Source organism: Xiphias gladius, chromosome 17, assembly GCF_016859285.1.
Source record: "Xiphias gladius isolate SHS-SW01 ecotype Sanya breed wild chromosome 17, ASM1685928v1, whole genome shotgun sequence".
NCBI classification, from domain to species: Eukaryota; Metazoa; Chordata; class Actinopteri; order Istiophoriformes; family Xiphiidae; genus Xiphias; species Xiphias gladius.
Genome location: NC_053416.1, coordinates 27,434,962 through 27,460,535, shown reverse-complemented (window position 1 = coordinate 27,460,535; position 25,574 = coordinate 27,434,962). Strand labels below are relative to the sequence as shown.

At 39.3% G+C, this 25,574-nt stretch overlaps 1 protein-coding gene across 1 annotated transcript; it reads left to right on the top strand.

Annotated features, from left to right (window-relative positions):
- The first annotated feature begins 7,517 nt into the window (after positions 1-7,517).
- LOC120802927 (CXADR-like membrane protein) lies at positions 7,518-24,470 on the top strand. The gene is made up of 8 exons (XM_040151115.1): positions 7,518-7,583; positions 9,531-9,678; positions 12,663-12,820; positions 14,726-14,924; positions 20,201-20,368; positions 20,748-20,870; positions 23,224-23,365; positions 24,089-24,470. Exons 1-8 carry the CDS (start codon positions 7,518-7,520, stop codon positions 24,468-24,470), a joined length of 1,386 nt encoding a protein of 461 aa, XP_040007049.1.
- The last annotated feature ends 1,104 nt before the right edge of the window (positions 24,471-25,574 follow it).

Genomic DNA, 25,574 nt, shown 5'->3' with positions numbered 1-25,574 from the left:
CTGTGCGAGACACAGTGCATGACAGGAGAGAAACAAATGCCTCTAGCCTCGCGGGTGACAACTTTGCTCTCATGCTGGAGGAATCCAAATGCATTTCCAGATAAATGAGTGACAGGTATCTCACAAGTTCCACTGTGTAGAGTGCTGTGCTGTTTTTTGAGGAAGCTATCACAATCAGGTCATCCAGATAAAATAAAACTCTAAATGCCCTGCCTGCACAATAGCTCTAGGGCTGTCTCCACACATCTGGAGAATGTGTTTGGAGCCAGGGAATAACCAACAGATAAACGGCTGTACTGAAACTGATCTACTCTGAAGCAGAAATGCAGAAATTTCCTGTGTCTGGGAATAGGGGTAGGGACATGAAAATATGCATCTTTTAGATTGATAGATGTGAACCAATCGCTGGGGCGGAGCACCCCACTGAATGGTGGAGGGGGCTGGCAAACTGAAGAGTTTAGCCCTATTTCAATTATCTGCTCATCCGAAAGTAAACTTGGGAAAGCTCAGAATCATAATTATGTCACAGAGAGAAACCATCACTAACACGCACTGATCCGTGTGAAGTGGAGTGACCACAGAGAGGCGGGTAGTGTGGATGGGCGGCTACGTTCACTTGAGATGAGGGATTGGATTGACTCGTGACAGTGAGGAGGAGAGAAGAATCTGACTTGAGAGCTGACACAGAATGTGTGAGTGTAAGGGAGTCAACGTGTGTTGGGAATGTGTGTGTTAACAGAAATAGTTGCAAATTGCTCAGATGAGGTAAAAGCAAAATGGTTATTAGGAGACTGCTCTTTATTGAAAAGTGATTGGTGCTTGTTAATGGCAATCTTGCCAGGAAATCACACATTCCCCGCGTCCCATCATTGCTGCATCTGCTTGTGAGGAGGCTCGAGGCGCGGGTTGGACCAGATGCATGCTGGGCAACGGCTCTTAGGGTTTCGAAGAGCAGGCTGTGTGGCCACTGCACAAAGAGGCTGAGGAGGGGGAGGAGGGTGTAGCAGGGGAGCAGGCTGAGACGCAGCAACAGTGGTGGCTGAGGGGAGTCTCAGGCGGGGGCAGGAGTCCCTGTGATCACGCCAGGAGGCCTGGGAGCGCTGGGGTCGCGATACAGCTCAGTTCCATGAAGTCTGTTTCATTATCCTGTTCACTTTCTCAGATGCTACCTGGAGGCGTTTGACAGCTTCATGGAGCGGCTCAAAGAGCCCATTTGAGCTGATGGGGCCATCCAGTAGCCCTTTCGTGGTCTTCTCAGGAAGCTGGGACATGTTGAATCATCAGTTTTGGTGCAACATCGTCACCATCAAAACATTGCTTTGGGAAGTAGGATGAATAACATCCTGGAATGGCAGGAAAACCGTGCTGCAATCTCCCTAGACCCTTATTAGGGGATCATTGCAAGCGACAGGTCCCTTCAGTTTCCCAGGGTTAGACACTGCCTCCGTCAGGTAGGGACAGAGAGCAGGAAACTCTGTCCACACAGGAAGACGTCTGGTCTCCCTTTGGCTGAGGTAGGCGTCATCCAGCATGTCACTGGGAACTGCCACAGGAGGCTCCCTTGGCAGCGGGGCGTTTTTCCATCGGGCTGCTCTCTTAATGATGTCCAGGAGGTCCAGGAGAAGACCTCTGAAAACTGGGAGATGGCTGGCAGGGGGAGGAGGAGGAGTGGCATTCTGCTGTGCCAAGCAAGCTTTGTTTATGCCATTAGACTCCATGACTTCCACCTGGAAGATGGGAGAATCAGGAGGGGAGCCAGCAAATGAGGGAGCCAAGTCAGAGGACTCTTGAGCTGCATTTCGCTTACTCTCCAGGTGTCCATGATGTCCAGCGCTTCTTCAGTGGTGAAGCTAGCTCTCTTACCCTAGCTGCCATCAACATTGATGTCCTCATGGAGTGCTGCAAAGGCGTCTGCTAATCACTACTTCTCTGCCACAGGCAAATGTGGAAAATAAGGGCACGTGGCCTTTGGAGTGAGGGCCAGGTTATGTAGGTGTTACATACCGTAGATACCCCAGTCTTCATGACTGCAAGGGATAAACCCAATAGCGACAGCTCATAGAGGGCGATGCTTATACAGAATATAATCTTTTGTCTTTGTCTCTTAATTTAGGTGTGAGGAAATTTCATTTCAATTATCCATTTTAGCTGTATAATAGGAAAAGTAAAGGACTGCACTGTCTACTGTTTTGATTCAAGGGTATCTTAAACTTGTACTTGGAAATGCAGTATGTTGTAGAAGAGGAATCGGTTTCAAGAACTTCCATTACCCAGTAATTCTTTGTCATGCCTGCAAATGAAATATCCTCTTCTTCATTCTTCAAGCCTATCAAAGGCAAAACTGGGCGAGAGGCAGGGTACCCCCTGGCCAGGGTCGCCTGGGCCAATTTTGAAAATTTTAAACATAATAGTTTAGCTGCTCTATCAGTTAAACTCTCTGAACTAAGTGCAACTTATTCACAGTATGGTGCTGGAAAGCCATAGAACAGCACTGCAGGGAAGCCTTTGAAGTCAATCTCTTTTCCAAATTACATTAGTAAAAACTGATATTTATACTTACAATTCCCTTGTATGCGTCTTTTTATGTAGCTATTTTCTACCTTTATCGTACACTTGTTCTGGAGTCTCGACTGTGTACATTTGATTAACAATAGATCTATATTTTTGAATTTTTTTTCTCTCTTCAGGCCGCTAAAATATATACAGTCCCTGTTATTGAGCCATTGTTATTAAGAAAGAGGATGTTGTTTGTTTTTTTTCTTGTTTTTTTTTTTTTTAACAAAGTAATATCCAGTTTACTTGCCCGGACCGCATCCTCAAAGCTCAGTATTGTCTCTAAATAAATTTTGGACCCGATCTGATCTGTTAAGGTATAGCTCTGATTCAACTGGTAGCCTAGCTGTTATGAAATAGGCTCAGAGCTGGCAGCTGACACAGACAGCTTATGCACCACGTTGCACAATGGGGGAAATAAATAAATTATTATAAACAACGCAGTGATACAGTACATATAGATTGTGGAGGCAAAAGCATGATCCATGTTTTTAATGGATTGTATTAATTTGCGTTCCCATCTGCTTAGAAAACTCACTGGCAGGAGTGCCCTGAATCGTTATGCGCAGCTGGCGCAATGTGTGTTATTAAACCTTCTTATGGCACAGGAAAAGCGTCAAGATTCAGACTACTGTGAAATTAGAGGAGCCTCTCTCTATCTCAAGGTCGGCAACTGATTTAGTCATTGATAGGCAATCAGTGGTAAATAAGAAGCCTGCGGTATGTCTTATTACTCTTCGAAGTGAGCTACCAACTCACTGGCTATTCGGCGAGCCTGGTAACTCCTATTCCTACCATGGCAACCCAATGGATATGTGACTAACTTTGCTCATCATTAGCAATGCTAGGCACCACCATAAATGTCTCAAAAACAGATGTGCTGACATGACTCGTGATTTGCACAGTAATATCTCCCCCAGTAAACACTAACAAATGACAGAAGTTTAACTTGATGTGCAACTTTATTGATTCTCTCACAAAATGCTGACATAACAAAGGTTGTGGGTATGATTTCATACAGAAGGAATATTTACTATTACACATTTTGAATTGATCAGTACACTACATTGTCATGATTGGCACTGATCATCAATGATACAAGTATTATGTAATGATTTTTTTCATTTTGAGCAGCACTACTTCTTCAGTGCAGCCTGGATGCTAGAGTGATACTTTCACTATTGGAAAGTGACAAGACAGGCCAGTCGGGCCGGGATTAGCTGGTTAGCACGCTAACTTCAGTAGAAGAAGGATGTGATAGAAATAGAAACAAAACAAGAGTTAATGTTGTTGTTGGTGTTGCTTTCCACCGCTGGAGACAGCTCTACGCGAGTAAAGGAATGAAGTTTGATGCTGAACTCATTACGTTTCTTCTAGACTGGTAAGTAAACAGCTATTAATGCTAACATATAGCTTCTTTGAAGGAACATTATGCAACTTTTTTTACCTTAAAATAACAGCTTCAAAATCATTTTGACGGTACACTGACTTGTAATAAAAAGAATGATGCCTCTTTCATTCCCACTCCACACCCTGAATGTCTGTTCTTGCACTATGTAACTTGGGTTGAGTGGATACAGTCTCCTGCAAGAAGGAGGTAATACTTTACTGTAATTCATCAGACAGGCACTACGGCACTACTTTAGACAGACAATAAGCTATCTTGATATTCTCAGAATGGGCACATTAGCAGAGGCGAAGAGACTGAAGAGGACGTTGACGGAGCTAAAAAGAAAAAAAAAAGAGAGAGTGACCAAGCATGAGGCTGGATAAGGGTAAATCTTGGGCAGGCTTTTAGTCATTGGCGAAAGCTTTGCCACATCAAAGGCTGCAAGACAGACACCGAGCTGGCCTTCTTGCTGTTGGACTAATAAGTAATATAAACTGGCCTACTATGTCTCTTGTTGTTGCACTTGCTTGATATTTGGCTGTGTTAGCCAAGTTGTTGACTCACTAGTTTTTGATCATAAGCAAAGTCTGCTCATTTCAACAGAGGTTTAGCCGCTAGCTAGAAATCTACGTTCCATTCTTGTAAGGAAGAGTTATCATACCCCAGCATCCTATATGTTATAGCCAGGTGTTAGCTGCATATTGTCTCTGGTTCAGGTAACGTTAGCTTAGTATGCTACTATTCTGAGTTGTGTGCAATGGCAAAAAAAATACTGAGCGTGTGTGTTTACTTCAAGACATAAGTTTGAATTTTGTTGATAAAATTATAATATTTGAAGCAGTGGGTGTTGAGCTGGATCATGGGGGCAGTAGGTGGTTTGCAGTCACAGATCCAGACTCTCTAGCACCAGGGGCAGAAATACCTGCAGAAAGCTACAGGAGGAGTGAGGACAGAGACAAGAAAGCACAAAACTACGAGAGAGAAAAGAAGACAAGTTGGTAATGAGCATTGATGTCTGTCTCCCGGATCAAAACTGGAAGATGGTTCCACAGTAGAGGAGCCTGATAACTGAAGGCTCTGCTGCTCATTCTACTTTTAGAAACTCTAAGAATAACAAGCAAGCCTGCGTTCTGGGAGCACCTTGTTCTAGTGGTACTCTTTCAGATATGATGGTGCCTGACCATTAAGGGCTTTGTAGGTGAGGAGGAGGATTTTAAATTCTATTCTGAATTTTACAGGGAGCCAATGCAGAGAAGCTATCACAGGAGGAATGAGATCTCTTTTCCTAGTTCCTGTCAGTACTTGCGCTGCAGCATTCTCGATCAACTGGAGAGTATTTAAAGATTTGTTGGGACAGCCTGATAATAAGAAATTACAATAATCCAGCCTAGAGTTAACAAAAGTATGGACTAGTTTTTCTGCATCTATTTGAGACCGGATGTGCCTGATTTTTACCATGTTACAATGTTGGGTGAAAAAAGGCAGTCCTTGAAGTTTGTTTTATGTGGGAGTTAAAGGACATATCCTGTTCTCGAAGAGAACTCCAAGATTCCTCATACTGGTGCTGGAGGCCAGGGCAATGCCATTTAAAGTAAGTATATCATATATCATCAGCAAAGAACCTTGTGGAACTCCGTGACTAAATTTTGAGTATATGGAGGATTTATTGTTAATGTGTACAAACTGAAATTGATCTAATAAATAGGACCTAAACCAGTTTAGAGCGGTTCCTTTAATGCCAATTAAACTTTCCAGTCTCTGTAATAGGATATGATGGTCAATGGTATCAAACGCAGCAGTAAGATCTAACAAGACAAGTACAGGAACAAGTCCTTTGTCCGATGCAATTAGAAGGCCCTTTGTAACTTTCACCAGTGCTGTTTCTGTTCTATGATGCACTCTAAATCCTGACTGAAAATCCTCAAATAAACTATTATCATGTAAAAAGTCAAACAACTGATTGGTGAAAGCTCTCTCAGGGATCTTAGAGGGAAAGGGAAGATTAGATATGGGTCTGTAGTTGGCTAAAACATATGGATCAAGAGTAGGCTTTTTAAGAAGAGGTTTAATTTAGCTGTTTTATAGGACTGTGGTACATAGCCTGTTAATAAAGACATATTGATTATATCCAGTAGAGAGGTGCTAACTAAGGGTAAAACGTCCTTAAGCAGCCTAGTTGGGATGGGGTCTAAGAAACAAGTTGATGGTTTAGATGAAGACATTGTTGACGTTGATTGGTGAAGGTCGATGGGAGAGAAACTGTCTATAATCAGGTTGCACAGCTGTTTCTAAGGTGCCTGTGTTTGAAGATAAATCGGTGCAGGACAGGAAGTGGTGAATTTTGTCTCTAATAGTTAGAATTTTTTCATTAAAGAAGCTCATGAAATCGTCACTACCGATAGCTTTAGGAATACATGGATCAATGGTGCTATGACTCTCTGTCAGCCTGGATTCAGTGCTGAAAAGAAATTGAGAGTTGTTTTTATTTTCCTCTATTAGATATGAGTAATAGGCTGCTCTGGAATTACAAAGGGCCTTCCTATATGTTTTGAGACTATCATGCCAGGCTAAGCGGGATTCTTCCATTTTGGTAGATCGCCATATCCTTTCACATTTTCCCATAGTTTGCTTTAATATGCTCGTTTGGGAGTTAAACCATAGAGCTAACCTTTGTTTTATAATCTTCTTTTTTAGAGGGGCAATAGAGTCGAGTGTCATTCTGATTGAGCCTGCAATACTGTCAACAAGATGGACAGTTTGGGAGTGACTAAAGTTAGCATAGGAGTTCTCTGTTGTATTGTAACATGGTGGAGAATTAAGTGCTGCTAGAAATCAGTTCCTTAAAGTTAGCTACAGCACTATCAGATAGACATCTAGAAAATACATTTTTGCCTAATAGTGTGTAGTCCAGTAAGAATTCAAAAGTTATTAAATAATGGTCCAATAAAAGAGGATCCTGTGGTAAGACTATTAAATATTCAATTTTGATGCCATAATTAAAAAGAACGGGTTGGTGTGTTAGAATCTAGGTGAGTTTTCCTTACATCTGTGACTGTGATACAATGTTTTATATATATATATATATATATATATATATATATATATATATATATATATATATACAGTTTTATTTGTTTTTTACTCTGGTTGCAGCATGCAGTCCCTGTGTAATTCTGATGAAGAGCAGCATGACTCACTGGATGAGGAGGAATATTGCACATTAATCTCTCTTATTTTATCTGTTCTATTGACATAACGTTCTAGTCTATGGTGTTTATGTGTATTACTTATGTACAGTATTAGCATGGATGATCACTAGGAGGATCTTGGTCAGAAGTGCTGGGAAGAAGATGGGGACATTTACAGTATGTTTCACTTACTAGTTGCATAATACTGCTATCATGAAGGCTGTTTGCAATGAAAAATATTTTGTTTTGTCAAGAGAAGACAACATTTTGGGAGAACAAATAGTGTATCTGTTCGTTTTGGGTATAAGTACATATTTTGCTTCTTCACACAGTACTGGTGGTGACTCATCTTAAGCCTCCCACATTAACCAGTTCCATGAATAAGCATGGATGAAGCAATGCCAAATCCTCCAGACGAGGACATACAAGTCAACAAAAAGTTCTTTGTGACGGTGACTTGGCTAAAAAAAGTGCCAGCATCACTTTTGACGATAATCTGCATAAACTCTCCATGTTCCGCAGTTACCAATTAAGATGTGCAATGCACTGTGCTGACGCAGTGACCAGGGTGGCATGCCATGGTTAACCTCTATTTTAGGTAACCCTGAAACCTTGGGGAACTGGAGTTGTATTGGAATGGGTAAAATTAGAGTAATTACTCCATTGTGAGGATAGCCATTAGAATGCTAGTGCCTTTATGCTTTACGGGATTACAGGCAAAGAACATTGGGGTTGGGTGGAACAATGACAAAACCATGATTTGATTAAATAAAATCAGTTATTCTTCAGCTCTGATATGACTAAGGCTGAAGATATATAAACAGCTTGCCTGTAATTGTTTGTACATATCTTGTTTTTTGGACTCACAAGACAATACTTTTTCTTCATATTGCAGTTTTGCCCCTTTGGACACAGTTTGTGGAAATGGAATTTGCAGCCCCTGTTAAAGTTTGGCATGCAGGGTGGAGGCTTCATGCTGGCCACAAATAGACTGCTGTCAGGGAATAATTATCGCAAAAATGCACTTCTTTTTTAATTTATGAAGATAGGAATGTTGGCTCAGTCCACCTTTTTCAAGATAAAGGACACATACTGTATTGAACCAGTGGAACAATTCTGGGAAAGGAACAGTTTTAACCCATTTCAATCAGTCACTGTGTTGTTGTCCTAGGTGATTTCCAAAATTTCCAAAATCACATCTTTATGTATGCAGCACAATGCTTTGCCTACAGTCCACCTGTATACAAAACATGGACTTTGCTTACAGCAATTGATTACAGTCATCACAACCACCACCCTCCATCACATAGCATGATGAATACAAGATGTAAGAATTTAGAATAAAAGTTGTGCACTACCCGAAAGAAATCATACAGTTGTTACCTACCTACCAGTTGTGAAATTGTGACACAACTGTAATACAAATGCATTACCTCTCCAAGTTACAGACGGTACTACAATAAGGAATCCAAAAGCTGGAGTGTCTACACCTCAAAGCAGACAAATGACTACAGCGAAATCCCATACCTGCAGAAGGCCATTCTTGCCAAGAGGCTGTGGAGTGGAATGGGCCCTCTCAGAAAACAGTCTAAAGCCTGATGATCCTAGGCACTTGGCTTTGCTTGGCGTGATACAGCAACCTCCTACATCTGAACTTGTCAGGACTCAGGTTTTCACAGGGAGAGGGTGGTTCCCAAAGTGAATGTTAAACTGTCCATACTTTCATAACTGTATACATATTTGTAATAATTTAAGAGCCATAAAAAGTCGCTGCTCCACTCCTGGCTTGGTCATCATCGATTGCAAATATATCGTTCAATGCAGCATGGGCCAGCTGCAAAAACCCCTCATCTAAGATATACAGTAACATTGCATGTATACCATATTGCTTATACAGTTTTCAGGGGTCTGATGGCAGCAGAGCCTTTTCAATGTCTGTGGACATGTCCCTGCAGTCGGTTCTGGTACACCCATGTAATGGTGCCCCATCTGGGACATCAGGGCTCTGGGGAACCTCCAATAACATGTAAACGTCAAACATCATGCCTGGTTGATAGATGGAATGCAGTTATATAGCGCTTGTCTAGTCTTATTGACCACTCGATGCGCTTTATACTATATGCCACATTCAGGCACACTCACACATAGACTTACACATACATAAGGGCAATCTGGGGTTCAGTATCTTGCCCAAGGACACTTGGGCCACAGCTGCCCCAGTCTTGTCATGATCTTTTTCAGCAGCAGCACCTTGTGAGGAGCTGTCAGGGAACAGATTTTGCCTACAACATAAACCATTTGTTTTAGAAAAAGGTAAATGCATCTGATAAATCTTTTTTTCAAGGCGTGTTGACAAATAATAAACAAATCCAAATTTCCGCTGTTCTTCTTTCCTGCAGCCTCCTCTGGTCATTATGGCCGATCTCTTCTCTGAGCCTAACTCCTTTCCCTCTCCCTCTCCCTCTTGTGCTCCTACCTCCCCTCCCCTCACCTCTACTTTTCCTCTGACCTCTCCTTCCACTCCGTCTTTCTCCTACTTCAGAGGAGGTTGAGGTTGAGGTTGATTCCTGCAATAAAAGCACAGAAAGAACCGTTGTTGTAAAAGTCCAAAACGCATACACTGTTTGCAATGCATGAATTATACTTTCTAATTGAGCAAACTAACGATCTTCACGTAGGCTGTAGTGATCTGTCTCACGGCTAACGGAAAAACAACTGTCCAGTGTGTATTTTATTTTATTTTATTTTATTTTATTTCACACATACTCCACATCTAATGCAGCATTTATTTATGACAGCGGTATAAAAGTGCATTACCAAATTGCAAAAAATATTTTTTTCATGATATTGCTTTAAAACCGATCTTATAGCTCATTTTAATCCCTTGAGGTGCAGCAGCCCACAGACTAATCGTGATGAGTCTGTATTTATTCACTGCAACAGTGAGGCAACAGTGCCATCACAAGGTATAACTTGCATGCAGCATCCCATGAAAACAAACAAGCTGAATTCTGAGGTAACTTTAAAAAGCAATAATATGTGTGCAGCTACAGCTCTGGATTTGAACAAAACATGTGTTACCCAAACCCTTAAACATGAAATACCTTCCCTAATCCTCTGATCTTTAGGTCATGATGCAGTACTGAAACTGTGCGGTGTTGGCTACTGAAGAAAGTTATGAATAAAACAGGACCACAAATTTTCACTGAGTGGAGGCATTTTTTTCTCTATTCTTATTAAGTGGGCTAGGCTATTTGTATGGTATTTTAGTGCCCAGAGCAGAGTGTATAGTGTATACGAGGGAGAAGACGTGTGGGTATTCATACGAATAAGGCAGTTCAAAGTGACATATTGGTCTCTGTGCTGAGAATAGATGTCTCAGAACCAAATCTGTGTCTGCTGCAACATCACTCCACTGGCACTTTGGTGAATTTATCAAAAAGAGCAAAATATACACTTCAAGAAAATGAACAGAAATACTGGAATAATGCTTAAAATGTAAATAAACTATTTTAATTAAATTCACATCAAAAGGAACATTTAATGTGGTTAAAACAAGAATGCTGATAAAGCAGTCTGCATTGATCTCTACATTTAAACTCAAATAACAATAATGTTTGTGCAACTACTGCCCTGAAATTTTAAGTGTGCAGCATCAGATTAAGTGTGTAACTTTTAAGCATGAAATGCTTCCCCTTTCCCTGAGCTACTAATCTGGATGGGCTGCGTTTTGAATCTAAAACTAGAATGTACATTTTACGTTTACCTAAAGTTTAACAGTAAATTTCACATGTGCTCCACTGTTGAGGGCTCATTGCCTGTATAGAGTATAGAGTATACTGCCATTTATTCAATTGGTTATTTATCATTATCACTTGATTAATTCCGACCCGAAACAGCAAGAGAGCAATCACTACAGTGAATATAAAAGCAAAATTCACAACTGAAATAGAATACATGCATGATAGAAAGGAAGACCCTTAATTGAACTGATGCTTCTTTTAACATGAGAATGTGCCACCATCGAACATAGATAAAGGATAAATAAAGAGCAATTAGGAAATGAGGATTAGGAGAAATTAGCTCAGAGGAGTGAATTGCCCTCCTTTTTTTTGCTTTTGCTTTTTTTCTTTTTAAAGGGTTCTTCAAAAGATCAGAGTTTTCTAGGGTACCCGCCTTCAACTAATAAACTAAATTATGCAAAAATTCTTTTGGTAAAGCACACACTTGCAGAAGACGCATTGACATGTTTAGCTAATAACACACACACAGACACACAGACACACATTAAAACTGGTATACGAACACATTAGTAATTTAAATCAAGCACATGCACGCACTCTGCAGCTGCACCCCCCCCCCCCCACACACACACACACACGCACACACACAGATTTCCCTGTTCTATTTATAGTCTCACACAGAGACCACAAACGTTTCCAGCCAGAAGCACATCACAGTCCATACAGTTGATCAGTGTCCAAGGTAGGATAAATAAATAAAAGGGGAAACAACTGAAAGCTCAGGGTTTCATCCTCAGTCTCTTGTCAATTCCTCTTCAAGAAAGTGTTGCCTTTTAAATATTCAGTATTGGTGAAATGTCCGCCAATCACATTCACAATGGTTTAATCTCCTGAACTGTGCAATTATTGTGTCCTCCTTTGATTTTCTTCAACATATGGCTTCTTCACCCCTATGATTTCATTCAACTTCTTGTTGTTGATCTACAGTATAATTACAGATTTATGCAGAATACTAAAATGCCTAATTTTTACCTTCAGTCTACTGAAATCACAATATGTCTTAAGGACAATCCATCCAGAAAACAATCTATATCTGGTGTCTGGCATGGCAAATCTCATGTCATATTATGCTTAATGCATGTTACAATATGCAATTATTTTATGTCTTGACATGTAAAATTGAATTACAAAATCTCGGAAAATTTGTTTGCACTTGGAAATACAGTTTATTTGGACTGCAATACTATGTGTAATTCAGTATTGAATATTAATTGAACAGCATGGGACAAATTGTCATTAACAACTAAATGTCATGTCTGTTAATAGTGTGTATGTTTGTGTGAAAGGAAAAAGCACTGCTATTTTGCATCAAAATGAAATTGCTACAATGAAATCTTCAGCTGACAGGAACAAATGTTGACTTTAGTTGCTCCTCGTGAGCTCTGACTTTCTAATCCCACAGTCTTAAATCTGACTTGACCTGCATTCAGGTGCTTTTAGTCAGAAATATTCAATTGTTCATGTAAGTAAACAGATTCACGGTGACTGGAGTTTGATTTTAGAAACCAATTTAGAGAGAACTGTTTGGTACTGCAAGGCACAATTACCAACCCAAAGCTGATCTATAAATCAGTTTTCATCGATTCCTGAAACCACTTCCATGCCCTCAGCCATTTTTTCCTACAGACAAGCCTCTGTCAGTGATTTATACCAGGATTTATACAACTCTATTAATGATTATTATCTCATGCAGTAACAGTAACCTTGAACTGGCCTGTCTCTCTGTAGTTCTGCTGGGTGTGCTGACAACATACGCCCAGATGGAAATGAAGAAGGTTGTTGGAGACAATGCCACACTGCCCTGCCACCATCAGTTCTTGGTGGGTGATGACCCAACTCTGGACATTGAATGGCTACTTCTCAAGCCAACCAACAGGCAGAGAGTGGTGAGTGTCTCTCCTTGCAAGAGGTTAAATGTTTATTCAGGATGGAACACACATCATAGCAACTCAGCTGATATTCATTACAGTGACTACGGAACATATTCAGTAGACTCCATTTATGCACACTTTGTGTTGTAGATTTAATTTTAAATAGATAAAATTATATTTTACCCATAAATCTGCACTGAATAACCCCTAATTACAAAGTAAAAACATGTTTTTATAAATTTTGCAATTTTGCATCTATTAAGTTTCAAAAACTGAAATCTCTCATTTATAAGCGCATTCAGACCGTTACTCATCTACCATCTTCAGGTCTCTTCACAGATTTTCTAGGGGCTTAAGTCTGGTCTTTGGCTGACAAGTGTAAAAATAATTAGTCTAGTATATCGAGGACACAAAAACCAACACTGCCCTGTGAGGCACAGAGTACAACCTATTTTTTCAAAATTGAAAGCGTGACTTTTTGACAACTACAGTATTTCATGTAAAAATTATAATGCCAAACAAATGTGTAATATCCTTGAAAACAGCATGGAAAATCTCCAGACAAAATGGAGCCAAAAATCTAACCAAGTGGCAGTAAGTGCAATCTGGTTTGGTAATCAGAAGTAACTGAGGGTGACTGAGGTTTATTTTGTGTGTGTGTGTGTGTGTGTGTGTGTGTGTGTGTGTGTGTGTGTGTGTGTGTGTGTGTGTGTGTGTGTGTGGGTGGGTGTTTTGAATGATTATCAGGATGCTTTTAGGCATGTTTAGAGATAAATGTGATGCGGCGATGCTGAGCCTAAGAGAAATTTCTATATGGGAACAATTACATATATCTCATCTTAACTTACTGCACTCAGCCAAAGAGACAGTCAACTGTTAAAGTTGACTGTCTCTTTGCAAGATAAATATTAAGTGAAAGTCAGCTTAAGAGATAGCACTAGCTATCCTTAGCTAAAGCTAAAACTAAATGTATTTTTTGAGTCTTTCCTAGCTGTTAATATGAATAAAACAACATCTTGGTTATTCAGTTTGTTATTCAAAATTAGGCATTTTAAAGAAACTTTAACTTTAATATAAATGACTTCAATAGGACTATTAATAATATTAAATTAGACAGACACTTAGAGAAGATGTAACATTTAATTCCTATGAGTATTAAAAAATATTTTTGAAATAACTGTAGTTAAAATGGACAAGAAAGCTTAAAGAATACATTTTGTTCATAGATATGGCATTTTTCTGTGTTTATTTTAAGCACCATGTATTTTCTATGACCTTTTTCTTTGGGTAAAATAATTATCTTAAAAGGGCATAAAATTACATCATTACAAGTTCTATTAATCTATCAACTATCGATTGCATAATTTGCTGGCCATCATGAACATTTTGAAACAACTTAAAACTCTGTCTCTCAACTTCACAGCTTCTGTAGTTACGGCCTCTGTCTTTGTAGAGCAGAACAAATTGCTTGGGACAAGGACTGCAAGACCTCAAGCAGAAAACAGAAAGGCCTCAGACAGAAAATTATGCAAACCATATCATAGACAGTAGATTAAATATAAAGTATAAACTACATGAGTTGATTTTACAGTAAATTCAGAATGTAGTGCAAGAATGAGGTGCAAGAATTGATTGCAAGAATTGATTATTAGACATAATGAGCATAAAAGTAAGAGAGACTGGAAGGGGCCATGATTTTCTCATCAACAATAATCCCATGATTACAAAATATGTCATGGTCATGAAAACCAAAATGAAAATGTATAACTAAATTATCTTACCCATGCGGTCTCTGGCCTTCTGTATTAATATAATTGTTAGTTTTCATAGAGAAGTTCCACATTATTTCACTGTGTCACAAGTGTCTTACCTTGTTTACCCCTTTGCAAACCCACCCACCAATTTCACTTCCCCCACCAGGTGATCACCTACTTCGCTGGACGGGTTTTTGACCCCAATGAAGCAGAGCATGGCCGTGTAGCCTTTGCTGGAGAGTACTTAAAAGGCGATGCCTCTCTGCTGATCATTGACTTGTCTCTGACAGACTCAGGGGAGTACAGTTGCAAAGTCAAGACTGGTGCACAATACCACTGGAGCACCATCAGCCTCATAGTGCTGGGTAAGTGGCAGACAGTTTTTAGGTCCAATAAGAGAAACAACACACAGAGCAAAAAACTCATAAGAATACTGTACAACTGTAGGTGTCACACAATCCTAAGCATGCAGCATACTGTGGTATTCTGAGAGACCAAAGTGTGTGTTTGAAAGTTCATACCCATGATGTCACCTCTGGAGCTCTCTTTCACTTATTGTATACCGGTAGAATATGAAAGACTAAACTGGAATGTATCGTAGTTCTCATCTTCTGTGTTTTTCTGTTTTGCTGAGTTAAGTAGATAAAATAGGTTAATTATGCACAAGTAATGAACACATCAGTTAGTATTTGATCAAAGCTCACTGCTCTTTAGGCATATGATATGCTCACTGTGCACTTCTTTAGAAAGGACAGAGTGCAGAGTTGCCACAGAAACACTTCTAAAATTAATTTGGAAGACACCCTCCCTCAATCAGCTGACTCTGGTTGCTTGCAAAGTCTGTTGGTAGTAAATCTGTAATGGGTAGCAACACATCTATAATCCATACAGTTCCGTAAGAATAGTAAATACCCCTTTACTATCCAATACATCACTGGGATAAATAAACCTCAACAGATTTTACTACCTACTTTTAAATTATTTATTGGTTCCTCTTCCAGTATACTGAAGCTATTCCATTTCCAAGAGGCAGCTGGACCTCAACACATTAAACATCAACTCAGTTCTTTCAGAAGTGCAGTTCCCCTTCCTGTTCCACAGCAGTGATCCTCAGGACTTACATAGTGATTGTACACCAGTTTTCTTCCTTTTCTAGCTTTACACCAGACGTCAGGCGTACTTGGGGCATAGTAAGCCTCACTCTCCTCTTCCTCCTTTCTTGCTAAACCAACCCTGTGGACCAGAAAATAAGACTTGTAGAATAAGCAATCTCTCAAGTTCACATTTCCTGCACGGTATACCAGTATTTAGCCTGTTAATTTAAGTATAAGAGAAAAATTTGGGGCTGCTTTTATTTTAAAAGTTGCAAAAGCACAAAGGCAACTCTAACAGTTCAGTTCCTCTGCAGTCCTTGTCCATAAAATCTGCTTCCTTTTTATTAGACGTACCTATCCAACCATAATATTACATTACTGGTGCAGAAACTGACCAGAAAATGGTTAGAAAATAGAATTAAAATAAAACATAACCATCAGAGAATTACAAAAAATGAAATCAATAACTTTATAAATTCCCTAAAGCAAACGGATTGGTCTAATCCTCTGTGCAGTTAAGACACTGAGTACAGCTGTTTTACATTCTTGACAGCTTTTAGCAAAGTAATATCCTCCTTCAAACCAAGACATTGCTCAATGATACCCTCTGACAACAAATGAAAGAGAGCTATCTTGCACTGAAAAGGACACTTAAATCACAGTAATGGCAAGTAATGTCATAGTAATGACAAGCACATTTTTATGTCCCTTAGAAATAAGGTAGTGAGGAAGATAAAGAACTCAGCTTTAGCCTTCCTTATTAGAGTAATTTATGATGCAAGGGAAATGGGAAACTGATCTGGAAAATTCTAATGAAATATTGATTATAGAACATAAGAACTTGAACTTCAAGTGAATGGAATCTTAACCCAAGACCAGGATACGATAGCAAACACTTTTAACAACTTTTTTATAAACTCAGTTGAGGAGCTGACCCAAAGCTTCTCCTCCAGAAACACAGTGTATGCTCCCATCAGTGATGCCAAACCAATATTTTAAAATAACTGAAATATCTGAATCTGAAGTGGTAAACATCATAGGCTCCTTAAGAGACTCAAAAGCAAAGGATGCTTATGGTTTGGATAATACATTTTTTAAATCTCATAAGGATGCCTTAGTCTGTCCCACTGCCCATCTGATTAATCTGTCAATTAAGCAAGGAATTTAAGTTGTTGTAACACCCATTTTCAAGGCTGGTAATAAAACAACTTTGGGAAACCACAGACCCATTAGTACTTTACCTGTAGTTTCCAATATGGCTGAGAAATGGTTAGCAAAGCAGCTGACTGCTCACCTGAGAAAAAGTGTCATACCCCTGGGCATCCAGTGCAGTTCTGATTTCGTACCAGCCATTTGACAGAAACAGACAATTTCTACATTCTAGAAAATGTAAGATCATAATTATATGAAGGGGGTTTAATAGGTGCAGTTTTTTTTCTAATTAAACAAGGCTTTTGAAACTGTGAACCATGAGGTACTCCTCTCGAATCTATCCCTGTTTAATTTTTCTACTGATGCCATTGAATGGATGAATTCATATTTAACAAACAGGAAGCAAAGTGTACATATTGGCAAGACTCAATCAACATTTCTTAACTGTAAAATAGGTGTTCCTCAAGGATCAATACTGGGCCCTATTTTGTTCACCTTGTGTATTAATGAACTGCCTTAAGTCTCTCCCTCTGTCTGTCAGCATACAAATGTATACTAATGACACAGTTCTTTATGTACATGCTAAACACAAAAAACAACAAGCTGCAAACAAACTAACTGAAGCCATGGTCTATGTATCTGATTGCTTAAGTCATTCATGTTTATAGTTGAACACAAGCAAAACTGTGTGTATGTTCTTTTTACAGAAACTCAGAGAGACTCACCTTTCTAATTTCTTTGTTAAAAGAGAAAAGCTCAAGGTGTTGTCTGATTTTAAATATCTTGGAACCTTTCTAGATTTGAATCTGTCATTTCAAAAGGTGGCCAGTACTATCCAACTTAACGTGGCTGATTTTAGGCACATATCTAATAGCCATATAGTAAATATATCTAATAGCAGAGGCACTCAAGCTTTTTATGCATGCTAGTATATTCTCCCACATAACATATTATTTTACTAGGTGGTCACAAACAAGCCCAACACCTCTAAAACCAGTCGAGTCCCTTTACAAAAAGACACTAAAAACTTTTGACCACAGGGCCAATAGCTATTACCATTGCAATATAGGACAAAAGTAAAATTTATATAATTTTGATAGTTTTAAACTTTTTGCTGATGCTTGCCTCATCTTTAAGGTTTTACATGGGCTTGAAACTCCCCCATTGAGTCAGTTTATCATGCTGAAGGATAATAGTGGCAGGCTAACAAGGGCAATTACCAGAGGGCACTGTGTTGTACAATACAGACATAGTAAGTCTGGGCCAACAGTGTTCTCAGTCAGAGCCACCAACTACTGGAATACTCTACCTGTTGAGTTAAGAAAGAGTACTAATTAACTTTTAAATATAAACTTAAAATATGCCTTAAAGCAAACCAAACTTTTAGTCATGTGTAATCATGCCACCTTATCTCTGACACTGCCATTATAGTCTCTCATAGTGTTTATGTATGCATCTGTTGATTTTGCATTGTCATCTGTTTTGTTTGTCCCTCATTGATCTCTATTTTTTTTTCTTACCATTTTGTTTTCTATGCAGTGTTGTTACTTTATCATGGTTGTGTTGCTTTACCTAGTTTTTTTTTTGTTATAGTGTGTTGTATAATAATATTGTTAATGTCTGTAGACAACTGGGAGTAGTCACTTGTGATATATCATTTTATTCTAATTTTAGGTTGCTACTAGAGACAACAAATGAAAATGAGCCTATAGGGCTAACTCTGGCTCAATTACAGTCTTTTTCTGTTGATTAATGAGCACTGTCACCTATCAAATAGATAAAAATTCAGACATTTACAGCAGTTTATGCTGTGTCAGTCAGATTGCCATCAGGCTGTTCTGGGCTTTGACAGCCAATTAAATCATTGCTGATGTGTTGAAAATGTCAGTGTGTGTTTTCATGCCTATAAGCACATGTATTGTAGTGCTTTAAAGGCATAACACGGTGTCAAAGAGAGCTACATTTGCCCACAAACCTGTTCTGTAAGGCGGGGGCTGATGGTCTTACACAAATGTCCTCCTCACCCTGACAATGTCAAAACAGCTCAAGATTCAAATGTTTAAATGCAGATCATACTCAGTCATAATGTTTCTGCAGTGAAGACGCTCTTCCTGGATTTATTGAGGATTTTGGGAAGCTCCTCTTTCACTTATGTTTTCTGTATTTCATCCATAACTGATGCAATACATTGCCTATACACTCTTTCCTTTTTTTTCTCACTGGCTAGTGTGTGTCCGTCTTGCAACACGGCAAACATTTACACCAATCACTGGCTCAGCCAAACCAAAAGTGACAGAGAAATTTCTAAATAAATTAATTTTGAAAATGGCTAAACCCTAAACCTATACCAAGCTTGACACTGTTAAAAAAAATTTGCATGAATGGAGGCACTGACTGTGAGACAGAATTAAAGAATCTCTTGGTCATCAGTGAAGAGCTGACGAAGGGTCGTGGTGGGAATTTTATCAGAACTACTTTTGTTTTCTTTCACAATAAATGTTGCATCCCCCCTGATCCATAGGAACAGTTAATGTGTTGTTCCAGTCCAGTTCTAATACACTGGCAGTTTGGGGTTAGGGTTAACTAGCTCTGTTAGTTTTCTATCTAACTGCAATGATACAGCCTCGGGGCTGAACAACCACAGATGATCATTGCCTACCTGTGGTGCCGTGGTCACAATCAGCAGCAGTCTACTACATAATACTATGTCATAATAAATGTCAGTCTTTCTCTATGGATCAGAGGGAATGCAAAATTTATTGTGGGGTAATGCAAAAAAATTTAAGACAGAAAAATTCCCACTTTGACCTTTCAGGGGCTCGATAAATCGGGACGAGGAATGGGTTAAGGTTCCAGTCCTTTTTGATGAAACCCAATGAGTGCTGTCAGCTTCTGAGAACTCCAGTGATGCCCTTTAGTTCCCTTGACAACAGACATTGGAGAGACCCACCTAAAGCTCCAGTTTGTTGGTCTTCGGCTGCTTACTGACAGAAACATTTTGTCTTAAAGACAAACAATCATAAGTATAATAAACCCATGATACTTGACTGATTTACTATCAAGAACATATTTGGAACTGAACAAGTGCAAACATACATAAACAACACAAACAACATACAGTGACTATCTGAACTTAGGATGGATTCTATTTTTCAAGGCACTTTTTATGTAGTTCCCAATTCTGCATGAACAGGTGACCAAGCGTAAATCTCGTCTTATACATACTGTATATTGTACACAAGGATGTACTGCAGCAAAAAAATCTTTTAAACACATGCTTCAGCCCCTAGTGTTAGCCACTGGGGAGCATCAATCTTCAGTGGAAAAACTTGAAGGTGAGGATACATCATGTGAAGATACTGCATCTGTTTTTGTATCTAATCGTCTATGTGCAGTGAAGCCATCCAAGCCACAGTGCTGGATGGAGGGCAAACTGTTGGCGGGCAGTGATGTTAAGATGAGCTGCAAGTCTGCTGATGGCTCTGATCCCATCAAGTACAAATGGGAGAGGGTACTAGACAAGGGCAAGTACCTTGGAAAGCTCCCTCCATTGGCCGTGATAGGTAAGTCAACTAACACACTAGAATATTTGTCTGCCTATTGTTAGACCAAGTTTTTTTCTTTGATATGTATACAAACTTTAAAATATAAAAATTCAATACAAACAGGATGTTGACAGGGATTCAGTTCAAGAAATGCATTACTTATGTGGTCATATCCCTTTGACATTGCTTTTTGTGCTGACTCTGGCAGTCTGCTGTCATAAACTGTCATAAGCTCAGCCTGTTCTAATTCTTTTTCTTCCACAAGTGTTTCACCACTTCTTGGTAATTTCTGTTAACTTTAAAAACATTTAATTCATTACAAATCTAGTCTTTTTAAAAACACAATATAAGACAAGAATACACTAATGTCCTGTTTTGTCTTCGTTGGAACTCTTAGATTTGAAAAACCCAGAAATTGTGACGTTGAGGAATTTGACCAAGGAGAGCACTGGAGTCTACAAATGCACAGCCAGCAACGCTGTGGGAGAAGAGAGCTGCACAGTCGAGGTTAAGATGCACTGTGAGTGGAAAACCTTTGCTGAACACTGAGCACTAAATGGGCACAAAATTTGCACCTTTTGATTCAGAAGTCAACGTCACTTGATCTGTTTACTATGAGCTTAGGAAACCTCATTCACAAATGATATTAACACACACTTCCTGTAAGCCCGCAGTGACCTGCCGCCTTTACGCTTGCAAATATATATTTTCATCTTTAAAAAAGGTTCAGTAATTTCCTATAGCAGCAGTTCATTGTAGTTTTTATCAACCATACTAAACAGCAAGGCGTAGTGCATTTGTTGAGAAATGTTTTCAGTAATGAGTCAATGCACATGTAGCATTGTAGTCTGGCAGCTGAATAATGTATGCGGGACTGAGTCAAAATAAACTACAGCGTGTGTGTTCATTTCAATAAAGGAAATTGTCACCCAGTGCAACGGTGTGGCTCATTGAGATGTCTTTAATAGTTTTTGGATAACAATTAACTGAGTTCACAATAAGACTGGGTAAGACCTCCCTTTGCACTCAAAAAAGCCTCAGTTCTTCATGCCATGGATTCCACAAGATGTTGGAAACATTCTTTTGAGATTCTGGTCCATGTTGAAATGAATGCATCACATCATTTCTGCAGATTTGTCAACTGCACGTTCATCAAGATTCATCAGGCCAGGCTACATATTTCCAGTCTTGGTGTGCTTTTGTCACTACAGCCTCAGATTTCTGTTCTTGTCTGCCAAGAGTGGAATCCAGCTTGGTCCATCCACCTCAAGGTTCAACATGTTGTTCATTCTGAAATGCTTTTCTGCTTGCTGTATCTGTCAGCTCCAAACAGTCTGACCATTCTCCTCTGACCTCTCTTATCAACTGTTTCTGTCCACAGAACTGCCGCTCACTGGATGTTTTTTTGTTTTCGGCACCATTCTCAGTAAACTCTAGAGACTGTTAGGCATGAAAATCCCAGGAGATCAGCAGAAATACTCAAACCTGAGACCATCTTGCAATGGGATCACACCAGCCCCAATGCCTATCAACATGTTGACGTTCAGACCCATGAGTAGACAGTAGTCATTAGTACATTATTACATGAGTACTCACTACTCATAGGTTGGACCACACCCATCTAGGAACTCGACCTTAATTTTCATGTCAACTACACCCCTGAAAGTTTTGTGACTGTATTTTGCACAGTTGTGACACTATCGTGGTGACAAAATCTGTCCACAGACAAACACCTGCCAAAGAACTTAAAACCATCTCTGTGGTAGTTCCCGCAGTCTTCCAGGTCCACATTTTTCCATGATGACACACACAAACACACACGCACACAGACTCACAAGGTGAAAACAATACCAGCCCTGCTGTTTTGGCTGGTAACCAGGCCAACAACATTCATGCCACAGTAAAAGTCAGTGAGATCACATTTTTCCCCATTCTGATGTTTGATGTGAACATTAACTAAAGCTCCTGACCTGTATCTGCAGGATTTGATGCATTGCACTGCTGCCATATGACTAGCTGATTTGATCATTGCATGAATAAGCCGGTGGACAGGTATTGCTAAAAGCCTTTTTTGAGTGTATGGCACTGAGGAATAAGATACAGTATATCTGACTTTCAATACACAATAATAGTAATATCCATTTGTTAGTTTTCGTGGAATTTTTTGATTATAACAAAGAAATAGAATATGACTAAATTTACTGTTTAAGCTCTCCTCAACAAATATTGAATATATGGCCAAATGACACTAAAGTCAATCCAAAACAAGGATACACTATTGAAATCCACTGCACTGAATCAAACGTAAAATCCAAGATGTTTCTGCACAGGTCACATAGGATTTCATCAGCACACTTTACCGATACATATCTTAAGTATATTGTGGGCTTGATATGAAGACACTCAGAATAAACTCTCTAAGCTCTTTTGACTATTTGAGGACTCACATGGCAGTCTCATACTGTATACAGTAGCAGTGACTTCCACTCCTCTACAGGCTTCTAATGCTGCAACATAATTTGTTTCTTTGCTGTAATAAAGCTATCTTGCTCCAATTTGAGTTTACCACAAGTGGTGCAACACTAAGCCCCAAGACCTGTAACTGGTCTGAAAATAAAAACAATTAATGTAGAATATATCGGGACATGAGGTACAACTTGTGAGAATGTGGAAAAGTTATAGTATTCACAGTTCTAAATTAGGTAAAGCATTATTTATAATTATTTTATTCTCTAATATCATTAAAAGAACACACTAGAAAATGTATTTTAAGTGTGATCTTTTAAGCGCGATTTCAATATACCTTTTCCTACACAACTTATTATGTGTTTGTGTGCCCATTGAGTGATTTTTGTGTGTTCACATGTGTGTAGATATACGGGGAATTGGTGTTGTAGCAGGGGCAGTGGTTGGTGTGTCCTTTGGCATCCTCCTCATCATCCTCATCATCTGGTTGGTGTGTCGCAATAAGGAGATGAAAAAATATGAAGAAGAAGAGACACCAAATGAAATCAGGTATGTAATTGAGAGGAACAATATCTGCCAGTCATAGCCACTCAGGGGACCATAACCCAAACTTGAACTCTTACAGTTTCATGATAAAGAAAGGAAACCAGCAATATTTATATATATATATATATAGTACCATCTTCCGAAGTTAAATCTTATCTCAGACTGTCAACTCACTAAGTACTGATATGATCAAAGTACATTTGAAGTAGTGACCTGTAGGACCCCCTGCCTCTGATCCCAACAATGCTGCAGATATGGGAAAGCAAAACTTCTCAGAGATTATTCCCTAAGTGATTGCATGAAATTCTGGCACTTTGTTACAAAGACAGTTTAGTTTTTTTTTTACATGGCTATTTGTTTGTTTTTACACAAAACTAAAGCAATCATACAGTTAGTCATTTGTGATTGTTAGGATGAATAATACAGACAGGTGGGGATTGCTCCCTATCAGAAAAGTAGTCAGTGATGGAGCAAGAAAGAGGGTTGAAAACTAACATAATTTGGTTGTCTCCTGCTAAGTAACAAAATATAACTTGTGATTTTTGTATATGTTCATTGGATATAAATGAAGTCTAACATCTACTTTACTGAAACAGAATTCGAATTTATCTGTATAGAGTTAACAATAATTTGTCCAGGTCAATTTCAATTTCAACCCATTAGTAAATGTTTATTTGATCTGTTGAGGGAACTCTTTGAAATTAGGCAACCATGTTCTCATTTCAGGGAGGATGCAGAGGCTCCAAAAGCCAAACTGGTGAAGCCCAACTCCCTCTCCTCATCCCGCTCTGGCAGCTCTCGCTCAGGCACCTCCTCCACCCAGTCCATGGTACACATCATGGGGCCCCAAGGCCAACGAGGCTGTGTTCCTGCAGTGGCGGCCCTCAAGGAAAACTGCCAAGCCTCCACCTTCCCTCAATCTCCACCTGGCTACAATCACACAGTTCCCAAGACTCCTGAACCCCGTTCTACACCCACCTCTACGTCTACCTCCAACTCCAACCTCAAGCCCAGCCCTCCCCCTAAACTTAGCCCTGGGAACCTGACCCGCATGGGGGCCACTCCTGTTATGATCCCTGCCCAAACCAAGGCCTTCCAGACTGTGTAGAAGAAATATAGAGAAAGCTGTAATCACACAGAGGAAAAGACCAAGGCAGAATCAAGACATGGCAACTAGCTGAACCCAAGAGTTAGACTGACAAAAATCCAATTATATTATCTAGATACTGTTTATTCTTAGTGTTCACAGTCTGCTGGACACTTTCAGCTATTTTACTTTTGAAGAATCTCTGTTTTCCTCTAGGAACAAGCATCTTCTGGTGTTGTTTATTGACACACTGTCATCTGAGCAACATCTTTGCTGACAGTAATGTGTTTTTATAGGATAGTAAGGTGTTGAAACTGAAGCAACTATTGGTTGCTAATGAAAGGAGAGGATTGCATGAACCATGGGCATAAGGGAATAGGAAAAAAAGAACACTCACGTCTACTACAGTATTTTTTCAACAATCTAACAATCTTGAACACCTTTCCACATGCAATAAACCACTTTACACCTGTTGCATATAAAAATACCTGCACCTATGACTGAACTGATGAAAGTAGTTTCACTGTAGGTTTTTAGAGTATATAAATGGAATGAATGACTCTGATTATATAAAAAGACTTTATGTAGATACTTCATATATCCATCTATGTCACACACTGTAACATGGACATAAATTATACTGAATTCCTTTGTCACTGCTTACTTTGTGCCTACTGAAAAATAGTGTACATATGCCCATGTCTAGATATACAAAACTCCCCATTTTCAGTAGTTTAGGGTGGATTCATTTTTGGGAACCTTGTGGCGGAGTCAAGTTGACACTGCCCACTGGGAGGCAAGCCAAGTGCACATTGGTATTTTTCTGGTTAGGCTCACATATTATCATATACTGTATTACAGGTGGGCACGTTAGAGGTTTTGACAATAATAGCCAATCACTTTCGCTACTTTATTCTCCTTTATCACAGGGCTGTCCCCATCACACACTGCCAGTTTGGTAATCCTGTGGAGAGTCTTTCTCATGGGAAACTTATTGTTGTCTGGGAGGTTGCAAAATATGAATACAGCAGCTTGAGTATACTGCCAGGAGAAGATGATTTGTCTTTAAATTGTTTTCACTTTTGAATTCACTTTGGACTAGTTGAAGATCTTACGATCTTCGTG